Here is a 14,954-nt window from a genome sequence, read left to right as displayed (position 1 = left end):
CAGACTCATCAATTCCTAATCATCCCTCATAGCTAAGAGTATTCACTCAACGCATATTAATTGAGCACCCACTGTGTGCCAGGCACCGTTCTGAGCTTCAGGGATACGGCCATGAATAAGACAGACAAGGTTCCTGGTCTCTAGGGGGAGTTTTCAGGCTAGTGGGGAAACAGTAAGTAAAAGAGAAAATGAACACAATAATTTCAGATGGCAGTGAGAAGAAAGAAGTAAATAAAGCAAGATGGTGAGGAAAGATAGAGAGTGGACAGGAGGTGAGCCAGCCTAGACTAGGTGGCTGAGAATGGTCTCTTTGAGGAGGTAACATTGGAGCTGGGACCTGCATGATGAGAAGTAGCCAGACCTGAGATGTTCTGGGGGAAGAATGATCCCTGTAGAGGAACAGCAGATGCAAACATCCCAAAACATAGGCACCAGCTCTCTTGAAAGCCTCTTTTGTTCACCCTGGGTGGGGGCCCCTCCTCTATGACCCCACAAATGCTGGGAGCTTTCTCTCTCTCTCAGTAAGTCTGACTACTGAATTTCTCTGCATCTTTATCTCTTTAAAGGAGAGATTAATTCTTTCCCATCTTCATTTCTCCAGGGCTTAGCACAGTACCTGGCACATAGCAGGTGGCCAATAAATTCATGTGGAACTCCTCCAGGAAGCTTTCCCAAATTCCCCTAAATGAATTTTCCCTCCTTTCCACGCCACTTACCATAGCTCTCCGTGTATCTCTAGTATGGTACCTATTCTCATCTGACTTGTGTGCAAACTTTCCATGGACATCTAGTAGCCTCACCAAACAGTGAAGAGCCCAGAGGCTCTGTGTTATATTCATCTCTGTGTCCTCAGCATGCTGCTCAGTAAAGGTATGATGAAGAAATCAATGGTCAACAATGACAACTAACAGGCTTTTAATACCTCTCGTGTGCCACAGATGTTTCAAGCACTTCTATGTGTAATTGTTCATTGAATCCTCACAGCAACCCTATGTGGCAGTCAATACGATTAGTCCCAGTGTGCAGATGGAGGAACTGAGACCGAGAAGCCACTGGTTGGCACACACGCACCTTGCATGTGGTGGAGCTGAGATTCCAACACATTCCTTCTCATCTCAGAGTTCGAATTTTTCATAGCTGTGCTGAAACTGCCTTCCATAGTAGTTTCTGCAACTTTATCTCCATTTTGAGTTCATGCTTGGAATCTCAGTTTCTCTCTCTCTCTCTCTCTCTCTCTCTCTCTCCAACAAGATCTGTCTTTGTATTGCTTCCGAAAAAGCCCTTGTGCCACCATGAGGCCTTGCTTCAGTGCCCACTCATCTCTCCATCAGCCTCAGGGTTGATCTGGGGTTCTTTCACCCAGCAGCAAGCACTGAGGCTAGGGGGCACCCTGAGCGGGCAGAAAGCCATCTCTCCTTAATTGACCATCTGCCCTATTAAAGGCAAGTTTGGGAAGCCCTGTCTTCATAGACACCCTCTACATTGCCTCTGTTAACAATATAAGGGAAATTCCAGGCACCATTTTCTGCAGTGGGTCTTCTTTCACACAGTTAAAAGCACACAAAGAAGTTGCATTGTCTTCCGCTCTTGATCCAGGGAAATTAAACTGCCTGAGAAAGCAAAATTGACATCCTACCCTGCCCTGTGTGTAAGCTTCATGTCATGGTTTTTTTTGTTTTTTGTTTTTTTGTTTTTTGTTTTTTTTTTTTAGAGAAGGAGTCTCGCTCTGTCACCCAAGCTGGAGTGCAGTGGTGCAATTATAGTTCATTGCAGCCTCAAACTCCTGGGCTCAAGTGATCCTCCCATGTCAGCCTCTCAAGTAACTGGGACTACAGGTGCATGGCACCATGCCTGGCTAATTTTTTGTTTTTTTGTTTTTTTTTTTTAGAGATGAGGTCTCCCTATATTGCCCAGGCTGGTCTCCAACTCCTGCGCTGAAGCGATTACCCAGCCTCGGCCTCCAAAAGTGCTGGCATTACCACCACACCCAGCCCATCATTGGATTTACTTAAGCTGAGTTTTCAGCAAATTCCAGCAATATTTCCCAAAACGTCAGTTGTGTGCCTCATCTTGGTAATTTTAGGTACTACACAGACCTACTAAATACCACCACATCACACAGTGAGATGTATTATCTCTTCCTCTTCACCTTCATTCCTTCTGATTACATCAAGGAGAAATGTCTCACATTGATATTGGTATTTCTTTAACTGCTCTTAGCAGCGTCCCCTAGTATCCTTTTTTAAGCAAAGATGGAAAACACTGTAGGCTTGGAACTTTCCAGCCACACTAGAGAGCAAAAATTCAATCACTGTTTTGTTTTCAATCTAACTTATTTTTATGATCACTTTCTAATTATGGCAAGTGTTGCTGGTTTTCCATTTAGGGTGGCTTTAAAATAAAGTTGCTTTTAAACAATATTTACTTTAACTATACTTGCACAGTATGCGTTAGATTTGCAAATCCATAGCATATCTTCAGAAAGATACACAAAAACAGGTACCTATGGTTGCTTCTGGGAAGAGGAACTTCTTGGTTGAAAGACGAGGTGGAAAGAAAGGGATCATTTTCTCTGAATACCCTTTGTCACTTCTGAATTGCACAATGCAAAATTTTTTTTTTTCTGAGACAGAGTCTTGCTCTGCTGCCCAGGCTGGGGTACAGTGGCACTATCTTGGCTCACTGCAACCTCTGCCTCCCAGGTTCAAGCAATTCTCCTTTCTCAGCCTCCCAAGTAGCTGGGACTACAGGCACACGCCACCACGCCCGGCTAATTTTTGTATTTTTAGTAGAGATGGGGTTTCACCATGTTGGCCAGGCTGGTCTCGAGCTCCTGACCTCAGGTGATCCACCCACCTCGGCCTCCCAAAGTGCTGGGATTACAGGCGTGAGCCACCACACCCAGTCGAATATCTTGTCTATTTTAAAATATATAAACTGAAGGGGAAAATGTGTTCTTTGTGATAAATTATAATTTTTAAATGGGTTATCTTAAGCAAAAAAATTAAGAAGGTCAGACAAGATGGCTGACACCTGTAATCCCAGCACTCTGGGAGGTCGAGGCAGGAGGATTGCTTGAGCCCTGGAGTTTGAGACCAGCCTGGGCAACAAAACAAGACCCTGTCTCTAACAAAGGATTTTAAAAAGTAACCAGGTGTGTTGGTGCATGCCTGTAGTCCTAGCTACTTGGGAGGCTGAGGTGGGAGGATCACTTGAGCCTGGGAGATTGAGGCTGCAGCGAGCCTTGATTGTGCCACTGCTTGATTCTCAAAAAAATAAATTAAGAAAATAATAGTAGAGGTCGTGCTGTGCTTTGGCAAATGTCATGAAGGTGGCACAAGAATGTCTGAAATCTGAAAAAATTCTCCCTCCCAAATAACTATGCCACCATTTGGAAGGCAGCGTGAGAGGTCCTTGAGCCTCCACCCAGATAGAGCAGACACTTCTGGCTTTCTCACATGGGGAGTGTTCATGGTGGCTGGTGGCCATGGGCACTGAGGTGGAGCCATTGTCAGCTCCTCTGATTTGAAAGCTTAGGAAGACACCCAATGGACCCATGCCCAGGAAATCCATGTGATGCTCGGGCTCCAGATCACCCAAGCCCAAACGTCTGTCTCATGTGCCCTGGAAAAGCATACTTAATAATAACTCCCCTGTCCCCTGTCTTCACCCTGTTCCCTTATCCCACTGAGAAAGCCACTGGGAGCATAGCATTGAACCAACAGCCCAGCAGTGTAGCTTGACAGGCAGCAATTACCTCAGAAGCACAAGGTCATTTCCCCTCCTGGGTGGCTTTTACCCACCTTGTCAAACTGCTTGTGAACTTCACAGTGCTTCAGCCCAGCCATCAGCCCATTAGGAGAACAAAGTGGCAGCTGAGCCGGCCTACAGCAGCCTGGCACTGAGCCTGGCCAATGGAAAGCATTTGACAAATGAATGGATTAACCCGCACCGGAGTTAGCTCCAGTGGAGACAGTGAGTCCCACAGGTTTAGGTTGCCTGCGTGACTTATGAGTTCCCTTAAGGCTGACTCACTACCCCCCAAAGCCCCACCCCCCCATCACCTGCCCTGAGCCCTCACAGGTAGAGATGACCTCTCCTCAAGTCCTCCAGAGGATCTGATCAATAGGGAACTGTGTGCTCCCACCCCCTCCCCACCCACCCTGTCACTCAGTCATTCAGGAATGATTCATAGAGGTCTAACCAAAGAGAGGGAAGTTATTCTACAGCCCTGCACACCAGATACACAGAACATTACCAAAGCATTACCAAAGCATAAATGCAAGTAATAGCACCTGTTGGGCATTGACTCTGCTTCAAATCCGTTAGGGCCCTTTGGATGTGTCCCAGATATGTGTAAGGTACAGCAAGTGCCTCTGTACAGCAGGCCATGAAGGACATGCCCACCACCGCATCTTATCTCCTGTGAGCACTAGCCCCACACCTTCCCTAATTTCAGGATAGTTGCTTTCAGGGAGATGGCATGGGTAACATTCAAAAATACAAAATGAATTCAGCTCCTGGACCAATCAGAAGAGAGCCCTGCTGGCTACAGAGATGAAGCAGGGTCTAGTCACTGGCTCTTTGGAAGATCCAGAAAGTCCAGGTTAAGCTGGGGAAGCCAGGTCTTCCAGGCAGAGGGCATTTCGGGAATCAGTATGGAAACATCCTGTATCTCAATCTAAGACACCATCAATCATAAGATACATGCTAATTTCGGAGATGTTAAAGATGCTTCTCAGAATCTCTCAGTGGTATTTTCACATGTTCACATCCAAAACAGCCTTAACAATGTGTGTAGCTGGAAAGTACTGGGGCTGTGAGCATCTTCTCCACCTAAAATTCTCCTGTACCAAGTGATAGGGTTTGGCTGTGTCCCCACCCAAATCTCATCTTGAATTGTAGCTCCCATAATTCCCACATGTTGTGGGAGGGAGATAATTGAATCATGGTGGTTTCCCCTATATTGTTCTCATGATGGTGAATAAGTCTGATGAAATCTGATGATTTTTTATGGGGTTTCCCCTTTTGCTTGGCTCTCATTTCTCCCTTGCCTGCTGCCATGTAAGACATGACTTCCACCTTCTGCCATGATTGTGAGGCCTCCTCAACCACATGGAACTGTGAGTCCATTAAACCTCTTTTTCTTTATAAAGTACACAGTCTTGGGTATGTCTTTGTTTGCAGTGTGAAAATGGAGTAATAGACCAAGGCTTTGGGGTAAGCCTGTTCTTCATTGCAACCTCTTGCCAGTCCTCAGCTCCAAGGGGAAGGGAAACCACCTCTTCAAAAAACTTCCTTGAGCAATGACAGTTCTCCTTGCCTGTTCTGAATGTTCCTCCGTGCCTGACAAGAGCTGTACATTTGCTGGCACTAAATATTATATCTCCAGCATGCTACAAGGCTGACAGAGTGCTGCAAGACAAATGGGGGGGGTGGTTATAGACTCAATGGTTTCATTTAATCATAGTGTATGATGTTCGCCTGGACCAAGACAGGGAATTTCTGTATAAAGGCCTAAGTCTGCATAGATGCTGCAATTGTGCATGCAGGTGCATGTGTGTGGGTGTGCACAGACATTCATCTGTGTGCATACCTAGCGAGCACAGATCAGTCTGTTTCATGTGTTGATCAATTTGTTAAAAGACTATAAAACTGTCTGCATTAACTACTTCATGCAGGAGGCCCCTTACTTTCTGCCTTTGATTTTATTTTTTTCTAAGGTTTTGCATTTCCAGAGAACTGGGCTTTGCAATTAGAACATGATTTCTTGATTAAAATGAACTGGAGATCTTATTCTGTGATTTTTATTCTCTTTCTTACTTAGACTGTTGCCTCTGGGGCAAATATTCTGTCTTCTTTGCTTTGCGCCATCCCAAGAACATCATCGATGCTGAACAAATAAATAACCAGAGTTGTGAAGTGAAGTCTGAAATTTATAGAATAGGCTCATCTATCAAAATTTGGACACCAGAACACAGAGTCAATTATCACGTATTAACTTGCTCTTGTTGGCATTTCAATGCGTTTAGAAAAGATACACTTCCTCCACACACGTTCCCCTGCCATACCAAAACACTAGCAAAATTGAGAACACTTAAGACATAACTCAGCTTTCCCTATGACTCTAAAAACCACTACACACAGCAAAGCTTATATCTCCTTATAACAGATGACCCTGAAGAGTCTATTTCACATCCAAACTTTCTTAGAATGGAGGGCATCCTAAAGATAACCTTAGATTTGGAAAAGCATTTTCACGTAGTCTTACTTGATTTTTATAAGGTTGCAAAGCACTTCAGGCATCATTCCCATTTCATAGGTGAGCAAACTGACACCCAGATATGTGAACTGACTTCCTGTTAACATGGAAGGAAGGAAGGAAAGAGAAAAGGAATAGAGGAAGGAAGAGAGGAAGGAAAGGAGGGGGAGAGGGAGGGAACAAGGAAGGAAGGAAAGAAGGGAGGGAGGGAGGAAAAGGAGAAGGGAACAGGGAGGGAGGGAAGGAAGGAAGGAACTGGGGAGGAGGGAAGGAAGGAACTGGGGAGGAGGGAAGGAAGGAGAAAGGGAAGGAAAGGGAAGGAATAAAGAGGAAAGTATGGAACTATCTTTATAGCAATTGATTAATTCTTCAGCCCGATTTAATAACAGCAGCAGGGTCAGAAACTAATATTTTAAATACTAACAGAATAAATAGTGATAACAGGGGTGTTGTAGTAATTAGTAGCAATAACAGTGTAACATTACTGCCTTATCTTTATATATCATAGACTTTTCCAGGGCAATTTCATGTACAGTTTTGCATTTATTCTTCACAACAAGTTTCTAGGATAGTTACTACAGGTCTCATTCTATGATGAGGAAGCTGAGACTTGGGAGAATCACCTTTCTTCAAATCATACAGCACCTAGGTGACTACCTCTGGTCTTCCAATAGTGGGTCCTGTCCTGGTTCCCTCGTCAGCCTGGTGTTGCTTTGCCCACCTGTCCAAGCAGCTAGGAGAGGCCACCCTGCAGCTCTTACCTCGGGGAGGAAATGTGGGTGGGGGAGAACCCAGGCCAGATACATAGTTGAGGTAAGCATCAGAGATGGCACTGCAGAAAGACAGCAAATTGGAAAGAACCCACTGCAGAAGGCTAGGTTTGGTGGTGGCCTGAACTGGACTGGTTCCCAAGAAGGGGATCAGGCTGAGGACAAGAAGGTGCAGACTCTGTCTCCTGGTCTCTCCAAATGATGGTGTCTCTCTGGCTACATCACCCGGCCTTCAGCTTTATCTCCATTTACCCACAGAAAGAAGCCCCTTCTTTGTGTTAAGGGTACAGCTTTTGATTTTTCCACTATCTGGATTTCAGCCTCCTGACCAGGAAGTTATCACTAGGGGCTTTGATGTGGGCCGATCGTACTAAGATCCACACTGCCTGCAACTTTGCAACACCCCCTTTGGAAAGCACAGTCCACTCCAATGGGCGCAAGGGTTCTTTGGCCATGTCTGCCCAGTGAACCCTGGCTTTATGATGGGAAGTTGTGAACTGACAAGGCAGTGGACAGAGAGGGGAATATCCTATCACCCACCGTACATAGCTCATGGACTTCAGGAAGAAAGTGAGAACGTGGGTTTTAAAGGATTCCGGAAATCCCCATGATTTCTGCAGTTAATGCATATGAGTTGGCCATAATAAAGAGAAATGTACATAAATGTTCTTTATATACAGAAAGATGTTCTGGAGGTTATGGAAACAGCATCCAAGTGGGGTAGTATTACCTTGCACAGAAATGGCAATCCACAAGCTAAACACTTGACTCTAGGGGTGTGGATTTGTAACTGAAAGAAGCACAAACCACACAGCCCTTTCCTGACACTGGAGCTTCCCAGCTTTCCTGGTCGAGCAATGGGGAGAGGGCAATTACGATCAGAACTCTAGCATAATCTTTTAGAAATATAAAGTAGAGAAAGGTGGTAGAGGGGGAGAGGAGAGAGAAGCGGAGCTGTCAGCATGCTTGATGTTAAATAAAACCTACCAAGACTCAGCTGAGAATTTTAGCAGAATCCAAATGTGCTAAAAAAAAAAAAAAAAAAAAAAAAAGGCATGGCTCCCATCTCTAAGGTTCACAGTTAAGCTGGCTTAGAATCACACATGCCAAGGTTAAAAATAAAAAGCAGCCATCCCTGAATGACAAGGGCTCCGGGATGGAAGCCTGAGGTATGCTGTTTAGTGGTGGAAGGAAGAGAGGGGAGGGAGGAGAGTCTGGGTTCAGGGTATAGGTATTTATCGGAGGGCACACTATCTGAAAGCCAGATGCTCAGAATTTTGCTGTTTTGCACTTAAAAGGCACTTCACATTGGCAAAAGGTTTCATAACGATCTTCAGATTTTCCATCGAGGAAATGCTGGCCTGCATTCGAATGTCGTGGCTGACCCACTCCAGGCTCTGCTGTTCAATGTGTTTGCCTCCCCCATCCCGGGGTCTGGCTCAGACAGTGTCCACATGCACCTAGACGGGATGCCCATGAGTCATAGCTTGGAAAGCACAGCGGGCTATTGGCATTGCCACGAAGCCAGATCTGCCACTCTGTGCCACCCTACCCTATTAACCAGACATAATGGTGCTGGGGCCACCCACAGGCTGGTTAGCCCCTGCTTGGCTGCAATGGGGACAAACTATGTGTTGGCTTGCTAAGGACGTGCATGACCCACTCCTTGTCCCCACAACCACAACTATTGTGGGTCAGGGCTAACCTGCAAAGGTGCTAAATCAGGCCTGTGGTCCCCCTACTTTTGGTAAATCCAGGGCCCTCTGTTATAAGTCCAGTGGGGTCCTCTTTCTAATGAAGTTGTCCCTTGTCCAATATGCATATGACCTCTACTGCCTAAAGCTGTAGATAAAAATAGCAGATTTAGCCTCAGCTACTGTGTCAGCTACCATGTTACCCCACCCCAACGTCATTACTATGCAGATGTTTCTAGAAAGTCTTCAAAGGGTCAGGTGAATGGTGAGAATTCTGTGACCTATGTGTTAACAGGGAGCCCAGACATTACATCCCCAAATGTGGGCCGATCCTACACTTCAGCACCATAGAGGGCTGGGGAGGCAGATGGGCATTGAGGAGTGGACGCTGCCACCTTACAGAAGCTTTGGTCTGTGCCTTGACACCCCCAGTGGGGATAATTCTCCTTCCTGGCATGCATGGGAAGCATAGACAGTCTATGCATGACTGGCTGCCCCTAGGACCCTCGCCAGCCTTCACCCACATGCCCACCTTCAAATTCCACATTTTGGCTGCTGGTTTAGAAGTATCACTTAACGTGAAGTGTCTTTTTTACACCTTTAAGGCACTTTAGAAAAGCCTTGGAAGGTATACAGGGCAAGAACTGTTTTCCTGCCCTTGGGATGGATGAGAAACTAAAGGCTGATAGAGTTTAAGAAACTTGCTCAAGCGTAAGTGACAGACCCAAGACTCGAATCCAGGGCTCTTTCCACTACTCCAAGACCACCTACCCAGGGCCAGCTCTACTGGGGATCTCAGCCCCGGTACAGCAGCAAATACCTGGGTTTGAGATTGAGACTCCCTAAGGCATCTTTCTTACTGGAGACCTCTGGGGATGCACTGTCATTTGACCTGAACTCTGGGGATCTTTCCCAAACAGAGCCTTGCTGCAAGGAGTCTCTGAACTGCCTTCCCTTTTTCAGGGTCCTTCAGGTGCTGGGTACCAGCAAAGACCTACAGAGGGTCAGGATGGGGCCGTGTTCAGGCATCACAGGTCCTCGCCCGTCCCTTCCTTGAGCACCCTAAGGGCTGGTCACAGAGGGAGTTAGCCCTCCAGCTGGCACTTAGGTTTGACTGGAGATAATCCTTTTCCAACGACTCCAGTGACAACAGGGAACGCCCTCTGCAGTTCCAGAAACTGCCCATCTAGATTATCACTGGGAAGTTCTGGGTAAATTCTGCTATAGTCCCCCATGGCCCGACGTGTCAGCCTGAACCCATACAACGAGTCGGGTTAAAAGAAAAAGAAAACACAAGAGACGGATGAGTCTCCCGATGGAAGCGACCAGAGACCCGGCGCACGGAGCTGAGCTCCTGGTCCTTACCTGTACCAATCCAGCCCGCGGCCGTAGTTCCTGTCAAAGAAGTGGGGCTCCGTGCCCAAGGCCCGCACGTCCGGGTGCACGCGGATAAACTCCAGCACGGCCCGCGTGCCCCCCTTCTTCACGCCCACAATGAGGGCTTGGGGCAGTCGCTTGGTACCCAGCTTGGGTGTGCCGGAGTGGTTGGAACCCGAGAGGCGAGGGGCGGGCACGGCGGCGGCGGCCGCGCTGGGAGCGCTGGGCTCGCTGGGCGTCGGCCCGGAGGGATCACAGGGGCGGGACTTCTGGAGAAGTTTCTGGCCGCCCGCGCTGGGGCCGCGGAGGCAGCGAGGCGCGCCCAGGAGGCGGCTCCGACCCAGGTCGTCGCAGCAGCACAGGAAGCTGTAACACAGGTAAGTGCAGGAGAGCGAGAGCGTGAAAGCGAAGAGCAGCCTGCGCGCCCTCCGCGGCTGAGGTGGCCCCGCGCGGCCCAGGACCCTATAGGCCATGGCTCCATGGGCCCGCGCCGGGGGTCATGGTTTCCGAGGGGGCACCGGCGGCGGAGCTGCTGTGGCCCTGCGGTCGCCTAGAGGGCTCGCGTGGCGCTGCCCCGGTCGCGCGGATCGGGCGTTGGGGGCGCCGTCTTCTCCGGGCGCTGCTGGCCGGGGTGCGCACCGTGCCCCGGGATCCCGGGAGCAGCTGCTCCTCGGGGAACAGGCGGTTGCATTTCCAGCATCTCCCGGTCCTAGACGATGGGACTCCGGGCAGCCTGGCGGCTCGGGCGCTCCCTGGCTCTTACGTGCGCCGGGTTCGGAGCGCGCCCAGCGCCCGAAGCCCCATTCCTGATCCTCGGAGCGCTGCGCACGAAACGCTCGGTGGCGGCGCGGCTGTGCGGGCTGGCAGGTGGACCGAACGGTGGCGCTGGAGCGGGCTGCGATCTGGCTCTTCGGGAAATGCCGAGCGGAGCGCGCTGCCGGCTCTATTTAAGGAGTCGCCTGACGTCAGCCGCGCGGGTCCCCCGAGCCCGCGCCGCGCCCGGGGACCTGGCCCGCCCCCTGCGCCCCCACTCTCTTACCCCTCCCAGAAACACAGGACGCGGGCGCTCCTCACGCAGGCCACTCCCTACAGAGCCCCAGGCCAGCTTTGGGGCGGTGAAGCGAAGGTGTCAAGGCATAGTACTCCTCTGGGAGGCTGGACAACCCTACCACGCGGGCCTCTCGACACCGAGGGACACGAACCCAGGTCGAGATCGCGTCGACATCCAGACCAGACAGACCCAGACGCAGACGCAGGCACCCTGCCCTGATGCGCGGTCCCACCACCCTGACCCGCACACGCACGCACAGGCACAGAAGAACACACGCCCTAGCTCGGACACACCCCCACACGGGGAGGAGAAGTCCCCTGACCTGGGCCCAGATACACCGACAGGGACACTGCCCCCCTCTCGACATCTCGCCAAATGGACACACACAGCCCGGAATCCGACACGGAGCGCACGCACGCCCAGGACTGGGACACGCGCTGTAGATGGGATGGGTGGAGGAGCCGAGCGTGAGTGAGATTCCGTGACTATTCACCCAAGCTTCTTAGCCCCCCACACGCTGACTCACACTCCGGCGGCTTGCTCTGTCTCACACCTATGAGGCACGCGCGCACCCCAACCCATTATCACCCCACCTCTCCCCGGGCCTGCCCGGAGAGCGAGCCCCAGAGCGGCAGACTCCGCGCCAGGAGGGTTCCTCTCTTAGCAGCCGCCGCCTAGCGGTAGACTGCTCCCCGGGGAGCTGTCCAGGGTACTGGAGGGTCGCCGAGGGCTGAGTGCTCAGGGCTTCTTCACGCAGAGACACTAGGAGGAGGAAACAGAGTACAAGGAGAACGTATCCAGGAGCAATTCCACTTCGAATGATTCCTAAGTGAATGCCCACAGGACAGTTCTCGGTGACCATGTCCAGAACAGGCTTAAGTGACGATCTCCAGTACTTCCCTGAGGTACCACGCTGGTACCTTGGATCAGAACCCTGCATCAGAACAGGCCTAAATGGCCATGCAAGAACACAGCTGAGTTGTCCTTCAACAACAATGCCAATGCCAATTCACCATGTCTGGGCGTTCACAAAGTGACCCCACCACCACCCCCCCAGAGAATGTCTAGATGACCACCATCACCTCCACCCCAATCAGGTTACAACTGACTTCCTTCCTCAGGGCGTAAACTGATCATTAGGTTCTGTGGATCTTAGCCCAAACCAAAAAATAGTTTGTCCCCAAACCAGTCCCATCCCTAGAAACCTTAAACCAATTCTACTGCAGATAATAATAATAGCTACCAACTTTTTATCAAGCACCTAGCATGGGTTAACTGATTAAATATTCACCACAACCTATGAAGTTGTTACTATTACCCCCACATCACTTTGCTGTCTTAATTCTAATAGTAGCTAGCATTTACTGAGTGCTTGTTTTGTATGAGCTATGCGCTAATACTTGACATGCATTACCTCATTTATCTTTGGAGGTAGGTATTATTGTAATTCCTAATTTACAGGCAGTGAAAAGAAGATTTTAACAAACATATACACAGCAACTGGCAGAGCTGGGATTAACCCAGGCAGTCTGACTCCAAGATTCAAGCTCTTAGTTACAGCACTTTGCAGCTTCCTCACTTCCTTTGACCATTATTCATATAATTCTATCCTAGGCTCCTCTCCTGGATGTGAGCTAATTTGTCTATGTCTCTTCCAAAATCTTGCACCTGGGACTGCATGAGGAATTTCAGATATGGATTGAAAAGTTCAACAGGACTCTCACCTCTCTTTTGTAAGTTCTATTTCTAGTAATGCCACCTAAAACTCCATCATCTTTTTATTGTAGCTATATCATACTGCTGATATCTCAAACTTGCAGCCAAGTAACATCTCTAAATGTTTCTTACAAGTGCTGCTGATTAAGGCACAGCTACCCCATACTGTGCTTGCACAGTGGGCCTTTTTGGACCCAATATGTAGGTCCTTATAGATTTGACTTGATTACATTTCATCTTGTCTCATCAGTTCACTGCTCCAGTTTTTGTCAAATGTCTATTTGAAGTCAAACCATGAGGTAGCTTTCATTTATTCAAAAAGAAAAAGTAGAAAGATTATATCCCAGCTTTACCCTTTATTCCAGGTGTACTTTGGGCAAATGGACCCCCTTTGAGCCTCAGTTTCCTCAGCTGTAAAATGGGAAGTTATGATCCACCTTAAAACCCTCTCAAAGTTTAGATGTTGTGTAATTTTATGATTCCATTATCCAAAGCATGAACCACTCGCTTGGCATCATGTAATTTCCACAGTTGATCACAATTTAATTAATTCATCATTCTAATTGTTAATAAAAATGTCAAAACAAATATGCTGAAAGTTCTTCTCCTTTTGGATGGGGGGAAGTGTCTCACTCTGTTGACCATGCTAGCATGCAGTAGTGCAATCACAGCTCATGCTGCAGCCTCCACTTCCTGGGCTCAAGGGATCCTCCTGCCTCAACCTCCTGAGTAGCTAGGACTACAGACATGTGCCACCGCACCTAGCTAGTTTTTAAATTTTTTGTAGAGATGGAGTCTTACTGTGTTGCCCAAACTGGTCTTGAACTCCTGAGTTCAAGTGATCCTCCTGCCTCAGCCTCCCAAAGTGCTAGAATTGCAGACATGAGCCATAATGCCTGGCCTGAAAGGAGCTCTTATATATACTTTGAACAATTATTCACATCATGAACCTGCTATTTTTGTATTCCATTGTTAAAATTACAAGGTTAAATGTGGAGTCATCTGCTACGATGAGTACTATTTCCCTTAGAAAATAAAACATGAATATAATGATTTCTCATAATTCTGTGCTTGCTTTAATTTTTAAATAATTTTTAATCTTTGAACTGTGATATCCCTGGATACCCAAATATATGAAAGCCAGGAAGATTTTCCTCTTCAAATTTCCAATCAGAGTAATGACTGACTCAGATAGAATTTTTTACGAAGTGAGATTGTGGACATACCTGCCCATCTCCTATACTTTTATCTGTTTACAGTAGCAAACATGATTCTGCTTTAGGGGTATCAGGTAGGTTTATGTTGGGTTGTGTAGTTTGTCAATTAACACCCACTTAAGCAAGGTATGTGTTTATTTTTGTATCACATGAAAGTCCAGATGAAGGTAATTCAGGACTCATATGGAAGCCCCAAAGTGTTTGGGACCCAGGTTCCCTCTATCTTGTTACTCCACCATGCATTTCCTCCATTCTAAAGTCACCACATAGTCTACAATGACTTATTCATCTACAGCCATCATGTTCACATTCTGATCATCAGTAAATAAGTAAAGACATGCAATACCTCTTTAAGGACATTTCTTGGAAGTTGCCTGTATTATTTCCACTCATTTTCAATTTGACAGCATTTTATCATTTGTCTTTCTAGCTTCAAGAGATGCTTCAAAATGTAGTCTTGATTCTGGATGGCTATGTGCCTGGCTAACACTTTGAGATTTTGTTATCAAGAAAGAACTAAAGAATGGTTATGGAAGACAACTAGTAATCCTTACAAACATCCTGGACAAACAATATTCCATCTTTTTTTCCCATGTGGTTTGTATGGGTTGAACATAGTTCAAAGACAGGCATATGACACCTGACATCATCACTTTCTAATTATATTTCAAGGACTGAAAGTAACTCAAATCTTTGTAGTGAGAATAAACCACACAACTTTTGTTAAAACTATTGGAAAAGAGAAACTCTTCTTTTTCTGAGATGATGAATTAATCTAAAATAAGCCTGAAGCTTCCAATGGTCATCTCTACCATAAAGTGGAGAAACTGACAATGAAGCCAACGAAGAGGAGAGCAGAACTGACAG

At 47.6% G+C, this 14,954-nt stretch overlaps 1 protein-coding gene and 1 long non-coding RNA gene across 3 annotated transcripts in view; one reads left to right on the top strand and one right to left on the bottom strand.

The window, feature by feature from the left end:
• Positions 1-11,040, bottom strand: part of LOC105485010 (heparan sulfate-glucosamine 3-sulfotransferase 2) — a 107,003-nt gene extending 95,963 nt beyond the window's left edge. The window contains exon 1 of the mRNA XM_011747165.3: positions 10,092-11,040. Within this exon, the coding sequence (XP_011745467.2) occupies positions 10,092-10,576 (485 nt within the window). The 5' untranslated portion in view covers positions 10,577-11,040. The remainder of the gene's footprint in view (positions 1-10,091) is intronic.
• LOC139359847 (uncharacterized) lies at positions 10,375-14,658 on the top strand. 2 transcript variants are annotated; one of them, XR_011616349.1, is made up of 3 exons: positions 10,375-10,480; positions 12,769-12,887; positions 14,518-14,658. It is a non-coding gene; the product is annotated as an uncharacterized lncRNA (long non-coding RNA). The 2 variants fall into 2 exon arrangements; XR_011616348.1 differs by lacking the exon at positions 14,518-14,658 and adding an exon at positions 13,236-13,411.
• Positions 14,659-14,954: the final 296 nt, after the last annotated feature.

Source organism: Macaca nemestrina, chromosome 18, assembly GCF_043159975.1.
Source record: "Macaca nemestrina isolate mMacNem1 chromosome 18, mMacNem.hap1, whole genome shotgun sequence".
Classification (NCBI taxonomy): Eukaryota; Metazoa; Chordata; class Mammalia; order Primates; family Cercopithecidae; genus Macaca; species Macaca nemestrina.
The sequence above is the reverse complement of the archived record's forward strand: the minus strand, read 5'-3'. Positions and strand labels throughout refer to the sequence as shown.